The sequence below is a fragment of the Schistocerca serialis genome, chromosome 7 (genome assembly GCF_023864345.2).
Source record: "Schistocerca serialis cubense isolate TAMUIC-IGC-003099 chromosome 7, iqSchSeri2.2, whole genome shotgun sequence".
NCBI lineage: Eukaryota > Metazoa > Arthropoda > Insecta > Orthoptera > Acrididae > Schistocerca > Schistocerca serialis.
This window is the reverse complement of record NC_064644.1, coordinates 161,707,418-161,732,226: the sequence shown is the minus strand read 5'-3', so window position 1 is coordinate 161,732,226 and position 24,809 is coordinate 161,707,418. Positions and strand designations below refer to the sequence as shown.

Sequence of the window (24,809 nt, the reverse complement as noted above, 5' to 3'; positions counted from 1 at the left end):
ATACGTTCATCCTGGTGCTCTTCGAACCACGCATGTGCACTACGAGGTGCGTGACACACTGCATTGTCCTGCTGTTAGGTGCCATCGTGCCGAGGAAAAAAACAAACTGCATGTAGGGATGGACTTAGTCCCCAAGGATAGAGGCATTGTGTTAATTCATTGCGCCTTCCAGAATGACGAGTTCGCTTCGGGAATGCCACGAAAACATTCTCCAGATCATAACGTTCCCTCGTTTACACGCCAATGGCCATCTGTCAGGTGGAACAAAAAACTTGATTCATCTGGAAAGGTCGTCATTCGCCACTCAGTGAACGTCCACTTGCCATATTGGTGTGCAAAAATACAGCCTTCACTGCCGATGAATAACTGTCAGCATGGATGCATGAACCAGAAGCCTGAAGCAGAGGATCAGCGTTCGCTGAACGCTCGTTGAGGAGACACTATTGGCAGCCCTTTGGTTCACCTGGGTGGTCAGTTGCTCAACAGTAGCCTGTCTATGTCCCCATACACATCTCCACAGCTATTGTTCACCCCTGTCATCTACGGCCCATGATGCACCACAGCTATCTCGGCGCGCCAGTTTTGGGTAGCGCCATTTTGCCAAGTACAATATACGTTAAGCATGGCGGCATCCGAACAGTTTACAAACTTCCACCCCTGACCCGAAAGAAAACGATCATGCCCTTTTGCATGTCAGACGTATCACTCTGTTTCTGCATTACGAAAACGACTGTAATGTTCTTCGCATCTCCTCCTTCCCCTCGCCCCCAACACGCCCACTCCCCACACACTTCACATATCCTCAATTACTAGTGCTGCCACCTGCGTTCTGTGAGCGGTTATTGCACGCTAATGTCGAACATAGGAGATGGTCACAATGTGACTGGACTACGTAAACAACTAAACTGTGCAGTTTCATTTGTTATGCCAGGCGATAAGAAATTGCCCTTCACCTTGGTAGAAACAGATTTCGGGTTTCCAAACACAAAATGGCGGCAATTTCATACCGTCGTAGTCTATGTCAACTTTTCCTAGAGCTGTAGCGTTTTTCTTAGGAGTATCTATAGTCTTCATTTTCTATCATGTTTTCTTAACACGTCGGGGTCACTACTCTTGGGAGTTTACTCCTTATGTTTAGTGTGAAATCTAAGTAAACCCAACACCGTTTTTGATTGCAACAATGTTTATTTCACAACTCACTTTTCCACAATCTTTGCTCCTAAAAATTCAGAATGTTGACGGGGTAACGGACAGAGTTTGATGCACTTTTTCTCCGTAAAACAACTGAACATAAAATCTGTAACTGTTTAAAAAAAGTTACTGGTTAGTAACTTTACATTTTCTATATTTCCCCACAGTTATGTTGGTTATCTTCTCTCCCTTCCCAACACCGATTAACCACTGAAACACGCCAATGTGTGTTAAGTAAAAATTTTCCAAGTGAATTGGCAGCGCTGTTGGTTTCTTATGCAGTGGCGTTCTCCAACACTGCAATATTCGCCACTTTCTTGAGAGCTACTCCAGACTGTCCCTATGTAATGCTGTTTTTGCGAGTCCCCCCGTCCCGTCCCAGTACGGAAACCTGTGTATACTTCAGAATCTATATCATTTTAAGCAATTTCTCCACCGCATCGAAAAGCTGGGTTTTTGTTCAGTAAAAGCATCTAAAAAAGTTGCATAGTTAATGAGATTTTAAGTGCCAATAAAACGCACTGAATCCGGTACAGGTATCTGTATTAAGACAACCTGTACGGACAAGCAAATTCTTAATGTCTACGTGTTGTTATCTGGCGACTGGAAGAGCTGTTATCGACGAAAAGTAACATTTACTTACTATGCAGATTATTTCGGGGTGTGACGATCGTGTGACACGAAAGTACTTCTGTAATCTGTGCCAAGGTATCGCTGATAACGCAAAAGGCAGCTCAAGTATTATTCTCACATCAGCATCGAACGGTAGCATTGTGCGTTATCGCGAGAAGGTGCTTTAAGCAATGACCCTGGGGAAATTTCCATTTAGTATAGACGTTCATTTATGTTTGATTACAACATCTTTCATTACGCCATCTGTAAAGAACAGGTGAAGTCAGGCATTTACCAGAAACACTTTGGCGCAGATAACGCAGAAGTAAAAGAATCTGATGGGCGTGTAACCCTCTCCACACTTAAGGGAACACGATCCATTTACATCTTATCTACTATCGTGATCATTTCCAAGACAGTGTAGTAGGTACATTTACTGAGGACTGTTTCGTGTGTGTCGGCCGGATAGGCCGAGCGGTTCTAGGCGCTACAGTCTGGAACCGCGCGACCGCTACGGTCGCACATTCGAATCCTGCCTCGGGCATGGATGTGTGTGATCTCCTTAGGTTAGTTAGGTTTAAGTAGTTCTAAGTTCTAGGGGACTGATGACCTCAGCAGTTAAGTCCCATAATGCTCAAAGCCATTTGAACCAGTTTTGTGCGTGTGTGTGTGTGTGTGTGTGTGTGTGTGTGTGTGTGAGAGAGAGAGAGAGAGAGAGAGAGAGAGAGAGAGAGAGAGAGAGAGAGAGATATCCTCACTGTTTAGGTTCAAATGTCCCCTAGAACTTAGAACTACTTAAACCTAACTAAACTAAGAACATCACACACATCCATGCCCGAGGCAGGATTCGAACCTGCGACTGTAGCGGTCGCGCGGTTCCAGACTGTAGCGCCTAGAACCGCTCGGCCACCCCGGGTGGCTGTTTAGGCTAATTTGTCGATTTATGAGAAGACACACAAGTAGACAGTGAGTAATGCGAAGAATGCTGAAAGATGTATCGGGATAATTTACTCCATTAGTCTTTGATGAAATGTACTGGTACTAATATGTGTTTCACGAATGAACTGTGTTATCATGAGGGCAAGGTGAATGTTTCTCGATCTGCCACAGAGACGACGCTGGTCATTAGAACTTTGTTGTCATGGTACGTATTGCGAAAATCAAGTATCGTTTAACCTACCTAGGCCATAGGGAATATTCTGGTGAATATGACCTCTTCAAGCAGTCATGTCGCGTGTGTTTCGTCGATATCCATAAATTGTAATAATGCTTGTCACAAAATTTTGGCTTCAGGCGGTTTACTGTCAATGCAATTTCAGCCCAAGTTAGGTAAGGTTTATTAGGAGTCCACTTTCGACCCTTAAGACAGCTGTCGGACTGAAACGTGACCGTACTTCAGTTAAGAATTGTTCCATTTTGCGGCGCGGGGTAGCCGTGCGGTCTTGGGCGCCTTGCTACGGTTCGCGGGGCTATCCTCCGTCGGAGGTTCGAATCCTCCCTCGGTCATGGGTGTGTGTGTTGTCCTTAGCGTAAGTTAGGTCAAGTTAGATTTAGTGGCGTTCAAGCCTAGTGATCGATGACCTCAGCAGTTTGGTCTCACAGAACTTCCCACAAATTTCCAAATTTGATCCACTTAAAATGTTACAAAACAATATCCCCTGATGAAAACACTTAAGAAACATACAATTTTGTATTGGACGATAGGCGACCAAAAGTGTATGAACTAACTGACGCTACAGGCGTATCAGAAGAAAGAGATAGATCGGCGTCAGGCAGCTACAGGCTTTTGAGAAAAATATCGAAAAACCGCGAGGAACGTATGCTTGAACATACAGTGAATGCAGATGCTAGTCAAGTCTGGAGGTTGCACTGTTGTATCTTACCACGAACGGCACCTGTGCAATGTCTTCAATGCGGACCGAGCGAGGTGGCGCAGTGGTTAGCTCACTGGACTCGCATTCGGGAGGACGACGGTTCAATCCCGTCTCCGGCCATCCTGATTTAGGGTTTCCGTGATTTCCCTAAATCGCTTCAGGCAAACGCCGGGATGGTTCCTTTGAAAGGGCACGGCCGATTTCCTTCCCCATCCTTCCCTCACCCGAGCTTGCGCTCCGTCTCTAATGACCTCGTTGTCGACGGGACGTTAAACACTAATCATCTCCTCCTCCTCTTCAATGAGGTTTGTAGGACGTGTTCAGAACATAATTTGAGTGGTTATGAGTGCTTTATATCGGACGTTGGCAAACTGTTAAGGTCGTATAGTACGTGCTTCCGTGGACAAGGGTGCTGGAAGTGTTTGATGTTTCAAGAGGTTCAAATGGCTCTGAGCACTATGGGATTTAACATCTGATATCATCAACTTAGAACTACTTAAACCTAACTAACCTAAGGACATCACACACATCCATGCCCGAGGCAGGATTCGAACCTGCGACAGTAGCGGTCCCGCGGTTCCAGACTGTAGCGCCTAGAACCGCTCGGCCACAACGGCCGGCGATGTTTCAAGAGGCGCCATTTCGAAGCTCGAAAGCGGAAAACCATCGTCCCCAAGTCACAACGCAATCGGAAGTGTGTGCTGAGTGATGGCGGACAGACAGTCTGCGAAAGTTACTCCAGAACTGAATGTCGCAGTCGTGAACTGTGCAAAAAAACAACACGAAAGCATTCCATACGCAGGGCGTGCTGTGTTTTCAAAACCAGTCACCAGTGATGCAAATGCCCATATCCGTAACAAGGAAACATGGTGCAGAAGCCAAAAAACGTGGACTATAAAGGAATGGAAGAAATTCGTTTGGCCGGATGGTCTTCTTTCACTCAGTTTACGATTTCTAGCCGAGTTTACGTCCAAAGGATGAAACATGGAGGGGGTTGGGTGACTATCGGAGCAGCCATATCGTCATATTCCGTGAGTCCTATTTTTATTCTGCAACGTCTTGTTCCTGCCAAGAATTATGTGACCATTTTGGCTCATCAGGTCTATACTACAGTACAACTGATTATGCGTTTCAAGAATGACAGGGCCCCTGTTCACACACCTTGCATCATCCTGGACCGGTTTTGTGAGCACGAGAACGAATTGTCGCATCTCCCGTGGCCGCAACAATGGCCAGTTGTCAATGTTATTGTACCTTTGTGATCTAGCTTGGAGAGGAGAGTGCTTGATCGCTATCCACCTGCATCATCATTACCTCAACTTTCCACTATTTTGCTGGAAGAATGCTATAAGACTAATTTGAAAACCGTAGAGGACCTGTATTTATCACTCCGAGACCACTGGAAGCTGTTTTAAATGTCAACGCCTTTCCTACATCGTCTTAGAAATGGTAATGTGTTTTTTTGTGTTTCCACATTTTTGTGTAGCCCCTGCAGGTGCCATAATTGTTGGATACTGACCAATAGCAAATGCGAAACTGAATTTTCAGCATTATTTAAGGCGCTTTAAAAAGAATTAAGCCGATTATCCTCCAAGGATTTGATAGTGAGGATGGTACTGGTACGTAAGTGGGATGAGAAGCGGAAATGCAATCAAGCAGCAGTGGCCCACCTCAAAGGAGTAGGAGTAAAGTTCATTAGCCGAAAACGATAAGTCTAGTATTCTCTGTGATCACAGGAATTTGTCACATTGATTACCAATAATAATTCACTGATAGTACCCAAATTGTCCGTTCTGACTGAAGGCTAAAACACAAACGAAGAAGCCCGGTTTGGACAAGAAAAATTATCTTTTTTCTGTATTGTGTACTTGCTCACAGAGGTTTTTAGATGACTGGCAGACAGAGGGCTTTGATGTATGAACTGATGCGTTATCCGCCCTGTTCATCAGGTTTGTCAGCGTCTGATTCTCATTTCTTCCTACCCCAAAAGAAATCTGTTTCTGTAAAACATTTCGAACCAAAATAAAAAGGTTATGCCGTAGTCTGTGAGTAAGAAGGTAGCACTCCAGAAACGGAGTCTGCTCAACGGAAAACTGATATATTAAGCACATGCATCTAGAAATGAAAAGTAGAGAAAAGTAAGAGCATTTGTAACTAAAACCGTTGTCTTATATTGCACGTTCTCTCTCTCTCTCTCTCTCTCTCTCTCTCTCTCTCTCTCTCCTCTCTCTCCCTTTAAGTACTGCCACATTGTATCCATGCAACAGTGATCTGCCTAGGCAGAAACGTCAATTTCCACGAGACTTCACTTTTACTTCGCAGTAAGATGGTGTTTACGTCGTTCTGGGAAGAACGGTAAATGTCGTCACGAACGCAATAACTGTATACTATCATATGAACCGTCATGAGCTCAGCAAGATTCTGCACCGCTTGGCAGAGAAAAGTGCAACACCATAAAGAAATCATTAGAGAGATGTAAAATTGCTTCCACAAACGAATAATAATGGCCAAAAACAGCAAATGATTGTCACGTCACCAATTTATTTAGAAGGTATTGTGGAACTGAAATAAAAATCTGCTCTGGAGATCGAATCAGAGAGAAATGTGGAGCCTTTCTGAAGCACTATCTGATAGGTTGTGTCGATGCTACAAGTTAATTGATACTACTGTCGAGAATGGTGGCACAATACCCGAGTCAGTACAAACAAACACATCACTAGACATACGAGGGGATATCGTAAAGTTATCATTATCTCCCGGACATTTTATCAATATTATCATCGATCACCCAGGGCATGATGTTCAAAATTTCAATTAATTTTGTCCTTTTCTGTTACAGGGAGTGTCAAATTTCACTGAGGTGTAAAATGGAGAAAATTGAGGCTCATAGTGTGACGAAGTTCCTGAATTTGAAAGCTAGCAGTGCCCGAGAAATCTGTGATGAGATGTCGGCTGTTTATGGAAATGATTGCCCCTTTTATGGCTCTACTGCGAAGTGAAAAAGATGTTCAAATGCCTAAATGTGTGTTAAATCTTATGGGACTTAACTGCTAAGGTCATCAGTCCCTAAGCTTACACACTACTTAACCTAAATTGTCCTAAGGACAAACACACACACCCATGCCCGAGGGAGGACTCGAACCTCCGCCGGAACCAGCCGCACTGTCGAAGTGGAAAAGAAATTTCCAAAGTGGTTACATGCTTCTGACAGAAGACCCAAATGCAAAGTCAGCCGGGGGTAGTCATGCCTTCAGTTTTTTGGGACTATCGTGGAGTCATCTTCACATAATATCTTGCCAAGGATCAAATCATCGCTGGCAGATATAGGAGCAATCTTCTGGAGAAGTTACGAGAAGCTCTGATTAAGAAACGCCGCGTATGCTCTCCGGAGGCGTTCGTCGTCTGGCTGACACTGCACTGGCTTGTTTCAGTTGATAAAATGAAGCTATGTGGCGATAAGACCTCGCAACGTCCGCCTTATTCTTCCCATCTCGAGCCAAGTTAATTTTACTGTTCCGAGAAATGAAGAATCCGTTGTGTGGTCGTCGATTTGACGACGTAGATAACGCCATTAATGAAGTGGAAAGGTGATTTAAGGCAAAATCTGCAGAATTTTACAATCAACGCATTCGTAAGGTCAAGAAACGGTGGGAGGGACGTATAAAACTGCATAATGACAACGTAGAGAAGAATTAACAACAAAAATCAATACAAACTCTCTATCACATTTTGTAATGCAACAAACAACGTCATGTGGTTTAGTGCTGTCTTAATGTGTAATACGAGGTCGGATTTAATTTTGAACTCTACAACTCGAGTGTGATCTCAATTTCTGGAGATCGAGATAGTCCCACAGCGCCCTCATAAATTAATTACCTGTTTCAAATGAAATTAACACAGACCAGATAAACAATTCCGCCTCACTCATAACCAGTCTGAAGCAAGCTCTAAGCAATCATCAGACCACGTCTAGTCTTACATAATCTTACAGAAAACATCTCGTCAGAAGATACACTGATGTCCAAAATTAAAGCAACAAACCGAAATTTTGCAAGTTTGCATTTACTTTGCGACAGAACAGTATAATCATGTAGAAACAGTATAGAGAATACAGAAAGTAAACAACTCAACATGCATAACGGTAGACAAAAATGTTCTTTGTTTTTTCCAACTTAACGGATTTACACACACATTAATGTGCTCAGTACGGGGTTTGACCACGTCTGGCAGCAATACAGGCGTGACGAACGATGTGAATCATGTCATCAATCTCATGTTGAGCCAATAACGTACATTCTACCTGCAACGCTGCTCGCAAGTCTTAGAGAGTGGTTGGTGGATGCTGACGAGATGCAACCCGTGTCCCTAGTGCATTCCAGGCATGCTCTATGGGATTCAAATCGGGGTAACGAGTAGGCCACGCTATGCTGCGATGGTGTACTCAACGACGAACCTGGGTGCACGAATGGCAAAACGTAATTTTTTCGGATGAATCCAGGTTCTGTTTACAGCATCATGATAGTCGCATCCGTGTTTGGCGGCATCGCGGTGAACGCACACTGGAAGCGAGTATTCGTCATCGCCATTACTGGCGTATCACCCGGCGTGATGGTATGGGCTGCCGTTAGTTATACGTCTCTGTCACCTCTTGTTCGCATTGAAGGCACTTTGAACAGTGGAAATTATATTTCAGATGTGTTACGACCCGTGGCTCTACCCTTCATTCGATCCCTGCGAAACTCTACATTTCAGCAGGATAATGCATGACCGCATGTTGCAGGTCCTGTACGGACCTTTCTGCATACAGAAAATGTTCGACTGCTGCCGTGGCCAGCACATTCTCCAGATCTCTCACCAATTGAAAACGTCTGGTCAATGGTGGCCGAGCAACTGGCTCGTCACAATACGCCAGTCACTACTCTCGATGAACCGTGGTATCGTGTTGAAGCTTCATGGGCAGCTGTACCTGTACACGCCATCCAAGCTCTGTTTGACTCAATGCCCAGGCGTATCAAGGCCACTATTACGGCCAGAGGTGGTTGTTCTGGGTACTGATTTCTCAGGATCTATGCACCCAAATTGCATGAAAATGTAATCACATGTCAGTTCTAGTATAATATATTTGTCCAATGAATACCCGTTTATCATCTGCATTTCTTTTTGGTGTAGCAATTTTTATGACCAGTAGTGTAGAAGTGGCAACTGCTCTTAAATGTTCAGAACGTAGTTTTATCTCCTCTAGAAAGCTTGTAACGTGCTTAGTTCTACAGCAAGCAACTGACGTCTGCGAAAAGCGAGGAGTTGTTTATGTCTGGCGACGAAGACAATGCCAAGTAGCCGCTGAAGTGTGAATTTCTTAGACAAACAAAATGACAAAACCTAATGAGAAATTCTTCACGTATATGCTAAGTCTCAAGTTTTCAGTCACTTTTAAAACAAAATCAGTAATAATAAGTTACTAAAATTTATACTCAATAACCGCAATATATTTCGGAAACTAAGCTCTGATTAAGGGAACCGAGTGTTTTTTAATTCGTCGTCATAGCACCCATGCACTTAATGCTGTTAAAATTTTTGCAGGTTTGTCCTACTTTCGCTGGTTAGTACTGCATTCTAACTTTACACTTTACTTTCTACTGTGATTAAGCAAAGTTTAGCCTTCGAAATGAATGTCTGGAGGAAAATAGACGTGTGAACCGGGAAGCTACAATGATGATTGAGTAGGATTAAAAAAAGGTGGACGACGAAAGTCAGTTAACAAAGGACAACGGAGAATTGGGGGAGAGAGTCTAGTTGGTATGATTTGGATCATACTTGCACTTGATTGTTTGAAACTGGGATACTCAGACTAAAACGTTTAGACATAAGAGTTTCGTGTAACATTTATTTCGTAGTTCAGGTCCCTATCATCAGATCCATGTAATGAAGGTGTGCATCTGACGAGTCCTTGGAACAAGAAGCATCAAACTGAAAACAATAATGTGACTTTTGCTATTTTGGTCTATTTTCATAGTGGAAAGGGGTGGCCGGATGCCCTTCCTGCTGCCACCCCGTACCCCCCCTCCCCCCCCCCCCCCCCGGGACTGATTTAGTGTACCCCTGCCGTCTGCAACTAGTGTAATTCATGGAGTAGTGCGAACGTGTTCAGATGTCTGGGAGTCGTGTAATTGAGGCGGAACGTGGGGACCAGCCTGGTATTTACCTAGCGGGATGTGGAAAACAGCCTAAAAGCCACCTCCAGGCTGGCCGGCACACAGGCCCTTGTCGTAGATTCGATCCGGGGCTGGCGCGCCTACCCGAGTCCAGGAAGCAGCGCGTTAGCGCGCTCGGCTACCACGGCGGGTTCTGCAGTAAAGTACACTCTAAGGAAAAAAAGGACGCACCACAAAGGTATTATCTGAATGGGACGGAAATCGGTAGATGTGATATAATGCACAGGCAAATAAATTATCACAATTCCAGAAACATTGTGTGATTACTTCAAGACAAAGAGCGTCACTAATCGAGCAAAAAATAGCACGTTGGTCTACCTGTGACCCTTATGCAAACAATTTATCGTGCCAAATACCGTCCAATTGGTACATTAGGTCGTCAAAATCCCAAGCTGGTTGGAGGGCCCTGCCCATAGTGCTGCCAAAGTTCTCAATTGGGGAGGATTGAGCGATCTTGCTGGCCAGTGCAGGATTTGGCAAACACGAAGGCAAACTAGAAAGTTTCGCCGGGTATGGGCGGATATTATCTTGCTGAAATGTAAGCTCAGAATGGCTTGCCCTTAAGGGTAACAAAACGGGGCGTAGAATTTCGTGAACATACCGCTGTGCTGTAAAGGTGCCGAGCGCCGCGGATGACAACCAAAGGGGGCCTGCTGTGGAAACAAATGGCGCCGTAGAGAATCACTCATGGTTGTCGGGCCGTATGGCGGGCGACAGTCAGGTTGCAATCCTACCGCTGTCCGGGACGTCTCTAGACACGTTTTTCAGCCTGGAATCTCATTGACTGGAGTACAGCTGTCTTCATTGATCAGTCGCGTTTCGAATTCAGCCCCAATGACGAGCGAAGAAGTGTCTGGAGACACCCCAGAAAGCGGTAGATAGCAACCTGGTGCCCTCCATAAGGCCCGACAACAAGGTCTGGCAAAAACATTAAGAAACGCTTAAGCAGCCACTTACAGCAGAGCGGTACGTTGACGATATTCTGCGACCCGTTTTGTTGCCTTTCAGGGTGACCCATCCTGGGCTTACATTTCAGCAAGATAATGTCCGTCCGTATCCAGCGAGAGTTTCTAGTTTGTCTTCGAGTTTGCCAAACCCTATCTTGGCCAACATGGTCACCGGATCTCTACCCAATTGAGAAATTTTAGAGCATTATGGGCAGGGGCTTCCAAACAGTCGGTATTTTGACGATCTAACGTGCCAATTGGTCAGGATTTGGCACAATATACCTCAAAGAGAACATCAAACAACTCTGTCAAACAATGCCAAGCCGAATAACTTACTGCATAAGGGCCAGAAGTAGACCACTGCGTTGTTCATTTGCTGAACTAGTGAAGTTGTTTCTCTTAAGTAAATCAGGCAGTGCGTCTGAATTTATAACATTTGTTTGTCTATACACGTTCATCACATCCACCGATTTACGTCCCATTCGGATATTTCCTTCGTGGTACTTTCTGGCTTAGAGAGTATTTCGAAATGATCAGTAGTGAGTGGTGGCTGCGAAAAAACTCCTATATTGATTTTGGGTTAAATCGGACGTGACGTCTATAACAAAAAGTGGTTTGAATGGCTCTAAGCACTATGGGACTTAACATCTGAGGTCATGAGTCCCCTAGACTCAGAACTACTTAAACCTAACTAAGGACATCACACACATCCATGCCCGAGGCAGGATTCGAACCTGTGACCGTAGCAGCAGCGCAGTTCCGGACTGAAACGCCTAGAACTGCTCGGCCACAGTGGCCGGCCCTCTATAACACAAACCAAGGTTCACAAGATTAGAGAAATACGGGAAGCTCGAATAGGTTTCCATATTGGCTGCGGTGTTACGAACTATGAATTCAGCAGTAATTAGCTCAACTATGAGAGACGCTTTACTTATGTAACATACTTATCTGATAAAACAACGGAAACCCCTGGCACGAGAGGCAAAAAGATTAAGAAAGGCTTACGCAGCCTCTCATCTGTAACCAACAGATCACAGCAGCTTGAAACATAAATAACGATTTCATCATCATACGCAGCTGACAAAGTCTCAGATAAGCGACCCTCTTTCAAGTATCTCCTATTGAGATTACATCTGATAAGCAAGTCACTAGAGAAACGAAATGATGCAAACGTAATGCGGAGATGACAATCGTGAAGAGGCTGTGTTCACTGGAGAGAGAAATAGAAGATAAATTGTCCAGTAAGAATATTGGACTCTCGCTTTGACGGTTCCGTACAAACTTCATTACGTACATAGGCAGTTCATCTATCCTGAGAATCGAGAAACTGTAGGTTTTTTGCCTGTTATCGACCTTGATACTGGCAAGATATCCGTCCCGGGAATTCTAAAAGTTTTGAGACTGCTTTAATTTTAAGTTTGAAGTCTAACAACAAATGACAAAAGAAATATGTTTTCGCGTGCTGTAACAACAAATTAACAATTTTCTGTTTTTTTTCATTTCTTGTTGTGTGAAACATTGCTTGTTGCCAAATTTCAAGATTATAGTTCAACGGAGAGTACCCATAGGTTATGAAGAGTGAGTTTTTAAGTATCAACATGTGTGACAAATGAGCGTATCTTTTGATTGCATTGACTTAGAAGCTTCAATTGTTTACTCTGCCAGCAGGTCGGCCAGACGTCTAGATGACTTGTGTGGCGTAGCGTATTTTGCTTAGGGGTCCACTGCATAGAGTTGAGACTAAATTTCAGAGAAAAACGTTAAGTGAAAAGTATCATCGAATTCGTGTGACTTACGCGATGTAAGCAGCGCAAAGCAGGAGATCTGTCTGGAGGCATGAATGTTACGTGTTGTATATCGAACTGTCGATCCCATAGCAATTCTGGGGGCACATCGTGACGAAAGTGATACGTTACAATCAATGTAAATATTGAACGCGAATCGTGGGTGTGTATGCGTGGGCGTGATTCACTATGTATCGGAGGCTGGCTGACGTGGCACAAATAAAACAAAAAATAAGAAAAAAAACGCGCTGAACTATATACGAGGGCGGTTCAGAAAGTAACCTCCGATTGGTCACAGTGCGGGTTGTGGGGGGAGTAGCGACGCCATCTGTGCATTCACGCACTCAACAGGTCAGTCGGCATCAAGCCGTGGTCGAGTGAACGTCGTACCTGCGCTAGTTTAGTTTTTGTGGCAGTTTGAAATGTGTGCTGCAATAGAAAACCCCGCCAAATGTGAAGTGCGTGCTGTCATAAGGTTTTTTACAGCCAAAGGATACCCTGCAGCAGCTACTCATCGTGAGCTTTGTGCCGTGTACGGACCAAGAGTTATGAGTGAAGGAGTCGTCCGTGAATGGGTACGTTTATTTAAAAGTGGATGAGAAAACGTTCATGATGAAGAGAGGAGTGGTAGACCATCATTGGTGACTGACGAACTCGTTCAGACAGTTGATGCAAAAGTTCGTGAAAATCGACGTTTCTCAATGTCGGAGTTGTCTACTGGTTTTCCACAGATTTCTAAGACTCTCTTGTACGAGATAGTGACAGCAAGATTGGGTTACCGTAAGTTCTGTGCACGATGGGTGCCCAAAATTTTTACCGACCACCACAAAACTCAAAGAATGGCCTCTGTATTAGACTTTCTGTCACGTTATGAGGACGAAGGAGAACCATTGTTAAACAGAATCGTGACCGGTGACAAAACCTGGATTAAGTACGTGAACCCTGAGACAAAAGAACAATCAAAGATGTGGGCACATTCAAATTCGCCTACCAAACCAAGAAAAGCCTCGCAAGATTTTTCTGCCAGAAAACCGATGGCAACGGTGTTTTGGGATGCCAAAGGGGTGTTGTTGGTTGAATTCATGGAACGTGGTACGACCATTAATGAAGACGTGTACTGTGAAACAATAAAAAAGTTACGACGGGCTATACAGAACAAACGCCGTGGTATGCTGACTTCCGGTATCGTTTTTTTGCACGATAACACCCGTCCTCACTCTGCTCGCAGAACAACGGCCCTTCTTGAGTCCTTCAAGTGGGACGTTATCAACCATCCACCTTACAGCCCAGACCTGGCGCCAAGTGATTATCACCTCTTCATGCATTTGAAGAAATGGCTCGGGTCACAGCGGTTTGATGACGAAGAAGAGCTCAAAGATGCGGTCACAGGCTGGCTCCAGGCACAAACGGGTGATTTTTATGCAGAAGGAATTTCAAAGCTTGTGAAGAGATACGATAAGTGCCTCAATCGCTATGGAGACTATGTAGAAAAATAGTGCAAAGATGTAGTTGTAAGATGTATATATTAAAATATTTTTATTTAACCTGGTGTATTTTTTTAAATCAACCGGAGGTTACTTTCTGAACGGCCCTCGTATTTAGCTGATGTTACAATACTGCTCTTGTGAAGCTTAGTACGCCCTGTGATGAACTGGTGAGACCCATTGCCGCAATTCTTTGTCGCAGACTCATTTTTGCAGACTACTTCCGAGATGTGGATATGTTTTGCTTATTGGTCATATTTATAAGGACAGTTCAAAAGCTGAGAAATTCACTGCTCATTGGTCGAAGAGTCTGCAACTGAAAGTGACAGTTGCGATTGCTTATCTGACAGAAGCAGAAACTGGAATTCTGAAATTGTCGTCACTCCTGTTCATTATTTATATAAATGATATGCCCTCTAGTTTTACGGATAACTCTAAAACATTTCTGTTTGCTGATGGCACTAACTTGGTAGTAAAGGATGTTGTGTGCAACATTGGTTCGGTTTCAAATAGTGCAGTACATGACTTCAGTTCATGGCTTGTAGAAAATAAACTAACGCTAAATCACAGTAAGACTCAGTTTTTAACACACAATTCAACAAAACCTTACGTTTTAATTTCACAGAACGGGCATATGATTAGTGAAACTGAACAGTTCAAATTTCTAGGTGTTCAGATAGATAGTAAGCTTTGGTGGAAACCCCACGTTCAGGGTCTTGTTCAAAGACTTAATACTGCCATTTTTACTATTGGAACGGTATCAGAAATGAGTGATCGTTCGACACGAAAATTAGTCTACTTTGCTTATTTCCATTCGCTTATGTCGTATGGTATTATACTTTGGGGTAACTTCTCATTCTAAAAGGATATTTTTGTCTCAGGAACGGGCGGTTCGGGCAATAAGTGGTGAGAGTTCACGAACCTCTTGTCGACCTCTGTTTACGAGTATGGGTATTTTGACATTGGCCTCTCATTATGTATATTCCTTATTGTCGTTTCTTGTTACCAATGTTAGTTTATTGCAAAGAATAGGCAGCTTTCACTCGGTTAATACTCGGCAGAAGTCAAACCTGCATTTGGATCGGACTTCCTGAACTCTTGTACAAAAAGGTGTGCACTATACGGCTGCATCCATTTTCAGTAAGCTGCCACTCGAATTAAAAAATCTTAGTAGTAATCCACGCGCTTTCAAATCGAAACTGAAGAGTTTAATAATGGGTCACTCCTATTCTGTCGAGGAGTTCCTTGAAAAATTAAGCTGATTCTTATTGTATTGCTGATAGCGTTTACTTAAACTTATCGACTGGCTCTTTTTAAGGTTTATGAACATTTATTTTTATCTGTTATTACATCTATGTTGTAATTTCATGTACTGACACGTTCCATGACCTTGGAGATTTGCTCCTCAATTTGGTCCTACGGAGCTTGACGTGTAAATAAAATTAAAAAAAAATCGAAATATGTACGTCCACATGATTGAGGGAAGAATGTTAGGTTAAAAGGTGGCGTGAGAAAAAAAGAGACCCAGCTGGGATTCGATTCGACAACCGTCGGTTTCCAACCACACTCTACTACTAGCCCTCTACAACAGATGCGAATTAGACCCCTTTTGCTGCGTTCTCGAGGTATTACCGTTTTCTCGTTTTATGGCAGTTGTTCATTAGGTGGCAATGGCATCGTTTTCACAACTTAACTTTTATTCATCAAAATTCAGACAATTTGTACGAAATATTTATAAATTACGTATAAAAACCTTCCTCGTGAATCAATGTATTTATTAGCCAAAATCAGCTCCAGTTCCTTACAGCAGTTCATCAGATTAGCCTGCATATACAGACGGACACGAGACGGCGACATCAATTTATTATATAGAGAAGATAGACTCACCATTTTCCTTCGGCTCCGGGATTGGCCACTCTTCCTGCAACATAGACAGCAACCAGTTAATGGCTTCGTACGTAATTTTTTTTAGTCATGCAATCAGATCGTTCGGTTCTTTCCTTTTCCCACTTTTATCTTGTTTTTTTTTTTTTTTTTTTAGTGACAGTATAAGAATTACACTGGCAAAACAGAAATTATGGGATAAACCTTAGTGAAGTAGTGAAAACAACAGTTTTCGGATGCATTTATAAAATGGTTCAAATGGCTCTAAGCTCTATGGGACTTAACTTCTGAGGTCATCAGTCCCCTAGAACTTAGAACTATTTAAACCTAACTGCTGCGCGGGATTATCCGAGCGGTTTAAGGCGCTGCAGTCATGGACTGTGCAGCTGGTCCCGGCGGAGGTTCGAGTCCTCCCTCGGGCATGGGTGTGTGTGTCTGTCATTAGGATAATTTAGGTTAAGTAGTGTGTAAGCTTAGGGACTGATGACAGCAGTTAAGTCCCATAAGATATCACACACATTTTTTAAACCTAACTAACCTAAGGACACCACACACATCCATGCCCGAGGCAGGATTCGAACCTGTGACCGTAGCGGTCGCGCGGTTCCGGACTGTAGTGCTTAGAACCGCTCGGCCCCTCCGGCCGGCGACGCATTTATAAGGCGGGTTATAAAGAGATGACTTAAAATTAAGGACCACGAATGAAGCATTATTATGGGATCTGCCTTGGAGGTAAAATGGATATTCAGAATGATTCGATCCAGGAATATAGTGTTAAAATCATTATTACCCACTACTGGCAATGTAATAGTTAACTACAACTACAACATGATCAAGGTCAACAATGGCCGGGAAGAATGGCCGCAATATAAGTATTTAACAAAATACACTGATTAACGTGACATAAGAAATAGCGCGTTATCTTACTGGGCATACGTTCGTAGCAACATCAAATCGCAGATCGCTACAACAGGACTGACATCGTGCAGACACCGAAATGATACTTTTTGCTGGGAACAATCATAGGAACCAATGAGCGTGCAACAATTAAGGTGTGATAATTGTGTTTACTGAGCACGACCGGCGGATGCCGCGAGTTTTCTAGGCTTGGAGCATAAAATGGACGCGTAGAGCATGGGAACAATGTGAGAATAAACGTCTTGACACTAGACAGTTCCGTTATTGGAGCGTTAAGAGGATCAATAATCGCAGAACTCATTTACAAAGGTAACTTTCCATGAAAATGTCCACGAACAAACACTCTCAGTCGAGTCGGTCCGGTAATCCCCACCATTCATGAAGGCGTTTCGAGTACACACGAGAGTGTGAGGAATCAGTTTACACAGCTTTTCAAGACCCTACGAGAAATTTTTAATGTTGTTGAGGTGTGTTAAACGAGGCTAATCTGCCCCAGTACTCAAAGCAAAATAAAAAAATATGAACTTGAGGTAGTACCGTTGTTGTTGTTGTTGTTGTTGTTGTTGTGGTACTCAGTCCTGAGACTGGTTTGATGCAGCTCTCCACGCTACTCTATCCTGTGCAAGCTTCTTCATCTCCCAGAACCTACTGCAATCTACATCCTTCTGAATCTGCTTAGTGTATTCATCTCTTCGTCTCCCTCTACGATTTTTACCCTTCACGCTGCCCTCCAATATTACATTGGTGATTCCTTGATGCCACAGAACATGTCCTACCAACCGATCCCTTCTTCTAGTCACGTTGTGCCACAAACTCCTCTTCCCCCCAATCCTATTCAACACCTCATTAGTTATGTGATCTACCCATCTAATCTTCAGCATTCTTCTGTAGCACCACATTTCGAAAGCTTCTATTCTCTTCTTGTCCAAACTATTTATCGTTCCACTTCCATACATGGATACACTCCATAGAAATACATTCAGAAACGACTTCCTGATACTTAAATCTATACTCGATGTTAACAAATTTCTCTTCTTCAGAAACGCTCCTCTCTACTTCGACCATCGTCAGTTATTTTTCTCGCCAAATAACAACACTCCTTTATTACTTGAAGTGTCTCATTTCTTAATCTGATTCCCTCAGCATCACCCGACTTAATTCGACTACATTCCATTATCCTCGTAGAAAGGTGGAAGGAGTATATAGAGGGTTTATACAGGGGCGATGTTCTTGAGGACAATATTATGGAAATGGAAGAGGATGTAGATGATGATGAAAAGGGATATATGATACTGCGTGATGAGTTTGACAGAGCACTGAAAGACCTGAGCCGAAACAAGGCCCCCGGAGTAGACAACATTCCATTGGAACTACTGACAGCCTTGGGAGAGTCAGTCCTGACAAAACTCTACCATCTGGTGAGCAAGATGTATGAAACAGGCGAAATACCCTCAGACTTCAAGAAGAATATAATAATTCCAATTCCAAAGAAAGCAGGTGTTGAGAGATGTGAAAATTACCGAACTATCAGTTTAATAAGTCACGGCTGTAAAATATTAACGCGAATTCTTTACAGAGGAATCGAAAAACTAGTAGAAGCCGACCTCGGGGAAAATCAGTTTGGATTCCGTAGAAATATTGGAACACATGAGGCAATACTGACCCTACGGCTTATCTTAGAAGCTAGATCAAGGAAAGGCAAACCTATGTTTCTAGCATTTGTAGACTTAGAGAAAGCTTTTGGCAATGTTGACTGGAATACTCTCTTTCAAATTCTGAAGGTGGCAGGGGTCAAATATAGGGAGCGAAAGGCTATTTACAATTTTTATAGAAACCAAATGGCAGTTATAAGAGTTGAGGGGCATGAAAGGGACGCAGTGGTTGGGAAGGGAGTGAGACAGGATTGTAGCCTCTCCCCGATGTTATTCAATCTGTATATTGAGCAAGCAATAAAGGAAACAAAAGAAAAATTCGGAGTAGGTATTAAAATCCATGGAAAAGAAATAAAAACTTTGCGGTTCGCCGATGACATTGTAATTCTGTCAGTGACAGCCAAGGACTTGGAAGAGCAGTGGAACGGTAGTACCGTAAGTGAAGCTAATCTCAACACATTTGGGATTACAGTCTTTAACGGCCGCACGTGTGGTGCCGCTGTGGTTTGGATGCCGGATTTTGCCGCACTCGCTGTTAATCTAACGGGCTCTGTGACGCAGATACTACACTCTCGGTGGGGTGGCCGCTGAATCATGTTGCTCTGAAGTATGGTATCAATCTCGCCTACTGACTCTCCCTGGCGTCGCGAGAACGTGCACTGTTGATCGCTTTACAGACACACACAACCGACTCACTATTGATGCCTTCAAGTGCCGTGAGCCCATCTGGTAACACTACGGCAAGCCATTAAGTTCTGATAATGAAATAACTGAAACATAAACGTAACACCAAATGAACATTAAATTGCTGCACTCGTCATGTGGAAAGCTCTGTGACGGCGAGGGGAGTGCCGACAGTAGGGAACGCATCATATAGCATGTTTTACGGAATAATACCACCAGCAGCGGCAAAGAGGCGCGCAGTAGAGGACAGTCTTGTCCTCGTATGCATACAGTTCGCTATGCGGTTTTTTGTCGGACGACTCGTCATCTGCTACAGCACGCGATCATCTGCTAGGGCAGACGGTGACGGGCATAAACGCATAGTAGTGCGTTGTCGCAAAGGCAGTTTTTGAGATGAATCTCCCACGATATGATTTTCGTGCAATGATTTCTTTCGGTTGTAAATAAAGTATAAAATAGAGAAAAATTCCAGTTTCTTTGAAAAACCTTTTAGTGCGGTCTCTCTCTTCCATGGTGAAAGTCTGGAGCAAATGTCAGAAGCTAGTAGCGGAATGGGCACAGAAAACTGATTAGGCATTCACAGTGAGTGTATGAATGTACCCAGTACTGAACTGCTTAGTTATACCTGTTACAGCCGGACTGCACGCATAAAAAATGGCTAACAGTCAAAGCTCCCTCCCATGCTCAACTGTGCTCGCTTGTCAATTATTTTGTTATTCTGACCTACGTATGATCGCGCGGAGTGGCCGAGCGGTCTGGGGCGCCATGTCACGGACTGCGCGGCCCCTCCTGCCGGAGGTTCGAGTCCTTCCTCGGGAATGGGTATGAGTGTTGTTCTTAGCATAAGTTACTTTAAGTAGTGTGTAAGACTAGGGACCGATGATCTCAGCAGTCTGGTCACTTAGAAATTCACACACATTTTCTCAACCCACGTATGACGCCATTACAGTGGTGCACATCGGTCCTTTGTACATAATTCTGCAGCCGGCCGAAGTGGCCGTGCGGTTAAAGGCGCTGCAGTCTGTAACCGCAGGACCGCTACGGTCGCAGGTTCGAATCCTGCCTCGGGCATGGATGTTTGTGATGTCCTTAGGTTAGTTAGGTTTAACTAGTTCTAAGTTCTAGGGGACTAATGACTTCAGCAGTTGAGTCCCATAGTGCTCAGAGCCTTTTTTTTTTTTATATATAATTCTGCGTGGTGGAATCCAGTGTCGTATGGCGCGGTGGCTGTTATAATGCTGACCACCATTGTTTCAAATATGTATGGATAAAAATCGTATGTTATATCGCAAATTTTCTTTATTGATTGGCGGTTTCGGCTCACTGCCGAGCCATCTTCGTATCAGTCTAAAATTTTAGTATTTTCAACATTGCAGCTCAGTCAGCAATCGTGATAATCTAACATATAAGAAACTATCAGCCTCGATTGTGGTAATGAAACCAACCTTTACCAAGGTTTCAGCACAAGTAATTGAGCCTTCTTCAGAAGATAAACCTGATTCTGTAACATGTCTACGAGGGCATGGTCCAGACGCCTATTCCGGCTGTTTTATTTTTATTTTTAGACCACGCCCTCGTACACATATTATAGAATCAGGTTTATGTTCTGAAGAAGGCTCAATTACTTGTGCTGAAACCTAGGTAAAGGTTGGTTTCATTACCGCAGTCGAGGCTGATAGTTTCATATATCAGTCTAAAATGTTGTTAGATTGATCTGAAGCTGACTCGACAGTGCGCCGATACCGCTAATCAATAAAGAAAATCTGTGATCTTGTCATTTTTAGCAACACGTTTTAAATCAACAGATCGGTTATCTCCCATTGACATTGTCAACGAATAACCAATGTTTCAGTGTTCGGTGGGTGCCGAAAGTCACTGAAGTAAATATGGAAGAGGTGTTCGTAATGCAGTACCGCATATTTGAAAAATAGACGAGATGGTGTAGTAATTAAGATACTTGTCTTGAACATTATTTTCAATTATATATATATATATATATATATATATATATATATATATGATTTTATGACCACTGTCTGGCTACACAGGTTTAGCTCCCTTAGTATAATGTCTACTCACTATCTGTGTGATCTCTCCTTGGGAGTATTTCGGATTTTTAGCACGCCATGTGAGTGAGTGTATGATAGCGAAACGAAATGCATGAGATGACGAGGACGGAAACTAGCCTGACGTTGGCGGCAAACATAGCGAGAAGGCTCAAACTTTACTGGTGTGTTCGTTGTCCGTCGAATGACGTTCGCTAGCCACGAAACTTTTTCCTGTTCCACGGCAGGAAATGAGGGCAGAGGATAAGGTTTCAGTTTCATTAAACACAAGGCTACACCAACACATACTAGCAGCACGAGCACGTATTTACGAACCATCGTGCCCAGCACAATACTGTAATACATTCAGGTCAGTCTGTAAATTGAGCTCTTACATTACGTAACTTGTTATCAACGTACATTATTCTTTGTTGAAATGTATACGAACATTAAAATTGTGTCATTTCAGTTTTTGCCTCCTTCATTAGTGTTATCTACAACTAGATTTTTATTTAATATCCTGTCAGTCCGTCGTACAAAGTATGTTATTTAGTAAGTTTTATAATGAAATATGCACCACTTATCACACAATCCCAGTCGTCAGTTCTGCCATCTAGAACATTCAGGATACTGTCGACTAAGTGGTTTGCCCTTCCCTACACTTTCCACACTGTCTCTCTCCCCAACCTCCCCCCCCCCCCCCCTCCTCCTCCTCCTCCTCCACCCCACTAAACCCACCAGCATATCTCCTGCATTTTCAGTTTATTTTAATTAAGCATTATATAGCTTCGATCATGTTTGTTAAAAAACATTTCCCATCAGTTATCTAAAAGTTGCTCACAAATAAGTTAGAGCGTATAATTTCAACCAATTAAATCTCTATTTTCTTGTAGAAGTTGATGAGGGTATAGCAAGTTTGCGAATGGGACGTTCTCTCTGCAGAATTATCTACAGAGCGACGTTGTAGCTTCTTACGCTTCACCTTGTCAACTCTCATCAGCTTTTCTCTTTTATTCTATGTAAACGATCTTACATAAACCAATGTGTTTTACACGACTTGTTTTTTCCTCCAGAAAGTGAGTGGTGCGTAATGTATTGTGTACTTAGTGTTATCCCATTGGCGGGGAGGGGGGGGGGGCATATTTAAGTATTTTACGACATTAACTGAATTTTACGTCAGTGTTTGACAGACCATGTCAACAGAAGTAGATAGGAAACACTTCCCTGAATATTTATTTCAGAGTACTTTAAAACACCAGGAACGTGTGTCTTACTAAATATTTTTGCTTTTTATCAAAATCCGACAAGTTTTTCAGAGGTTAGATGTTATGTCTTTTCAGAGAACAACTGTAATTAATATTTTGTGTATGAGGCGGAAAATCACGCACGTTAATATAACGGAAGCAAACAATATAATTTTTCTTGTTTCTTAGTAAATATTTAGGTCATTTCAATACTATTTGAATAAACTCTTCAAGTGTCCTGCCAGACAGTGACACAACTTACTCTGTAAACTCCTAAAAGTCTGCCGCAGTGTCCTTATCAAAAAAGTTTTTTTAATCCATCCACGTGCCGTACTTACGGTCTCGGTAAATGTCACGCGATAATCAAAGAAAGAGGCAAGAGAATTTTTTTCCTGTGAGAGTGTACAGTCTATGGAAATCATAGTTTTTCATCATTAAATGAAAGTAATTCGAGATTGAAAATTGCATTCTTTTTATATGAAGTAGACGGTAAACTTTTACTGATTAAGACTATAAAAGGACATAACTGTGGCTACGTTGAATTAAAGAAACCATCTGGTATCAGTTCAATAGACAATGCGAAATGTAAACCAGCCAGTTTTTGAACATACCTCATTTGGAATGTGAGGCCGGTGCACCGATTCTCAATCCACTGTCAGTATTTTTGATGAAAGTCTTGTTTTGTAAATACCGTTTTAGTTCTTTAAGCAAACCTTTCTGTGATGGGAGTATGAAGATTGAGAGTAGTGAAATAGGGAGTTAAAGAGAAAGCAGACAATGCTTTGCTGGTGGAACACAGTGAGGCTTAGCAGATCGGTGCAGAGTGCCCTAGTTTTGTGTTAGAAAACTGTACTCATTTGTCGTCATTAGGACGCCATTTATCTGGCTGATTTATTATTAAATCATATGAATTACGAGGCGTTTTTTTAAGTAAGTAACGTTTTGAAATTTAAAAAAAGACGTGCTAAGATATCTCAATAATTTTGTTTTTACATGAAAGCCTGTACCTTAATCTACTTTTCTACATAATTTCCGTCAATATTGAGGCACTTGTCATAACGTTGTACCAATTTTTGAATACCCTCCTCATAGAAGTCTGCCGCCTGAATTGTTAACCACTGCATCACCACTGTTTTGACTTCGTCATAGTCTTGAAGACACTGACCGCCCAGATGTTTCTTCAAGTGCAGGAACAGATGGCAGTCACTAGGCGCAAGATTGGGGCTGTACGGAAGATGATCTAGAGTTTCCCATAGAAAAGATGTGATAAGATCTTTGGTCTGATTCGTCAAAGGCAGACGGGCATTGTCTTTCAGCAAAACGATGTCCTTGCTCAACTTCAATGGACTGTTGCTTTGATTCTGGTGTGACGTAGGCCACCCATGTTTAATCGCTCGTAATAATTTGACTTAAGAAATCATCACCGTAGTTGTGGTACCGCTCAAGGAAATTCAATGCACTGTCTAAACGTTTGGACTTGTGCACATCCGTCAACATTTTCGGTACCCAACGGCGCACAATACAAATCACTACGAGAAACATTAGGAAAGTCATCCCGTAAGGAGGAAATCGTAAAGCGTCTGTTTTCTCTCACCTTATTGTGCACTTCCTGCACCAAACTTTCATTAACGACCGAAGGACGTCCACTCCGTTGTTCACCATGCACATTTGTGCGGCCACCTTTAAATGCTCTCACCTACTTTCTTACCTTTCCATCACTCATAATGATTTCTCCGTAAACTGTACAGATCTTATGACGAATATCGATCGCTTTTAGGCTTTTGACACTAAGAAATCTTATAACAGCCCCTACTTCACAGTCGGCGGGACTCACGATTATCGGAGGCATCTTAAAAAATCAGTACACAAACAAGGAAGAATCAGACTGTAATGGCGTCAGTGCGTAGATTAAGGTACGGGCTTTCATGTGAAAATAAAATTATTGAGATATCTTAGCACGTCTTTTTTTAATTTCAAAACGGTACTTACTTAAAAAAACACGCCTCGTACTTTTTGCTGTTAGTGGCACACACTACTGTTGGAATCAGTTTTCCGAGGTATCACTGCCGGCACGGTAGTTCAGCTTGTTCGGTATGGGACTCTGTATTAAAAAGCTGAGTAAAGGTTTTATCGGTGGAATATGAGAGATATCATGCGATGTCCGCACAGAAATGAAGAAGGAAAACAACGAAGAAACAGATAGAAAGCAAAGACAGAAAGAAGTGGTAAAGTGACAGATTGTAGGTCAAAAGCTCTCGTTTTCATCCCCAGTAGTCCG

The 24,809-nt window shown here is 42.8% G+C and overlaps 1 protein-coding gene across 1 annotated transcript in view; it reads right to left on the bottom strand.

Annotated features, from left to right (window-relative positions):
• The window catches only part of LOC126413317 (sorbitol dehydrogenase-like), a 75,224-nt gene that overhangs the window by 39,256 nt on the left and 11,159 nt on the right, over positions 1-24,809 (bottom strand). Inside the window, exon 2 of the mRNA XM_050083216.1 lies at positions 15,992-16,025. Coding sequence (XP_049939173.1) covers positions 15,992-16,025 — 34 coding nt within the window. The remainder of the gene's footprint in view (positions 1-15,991; positions 16,026-24,809) is intronic.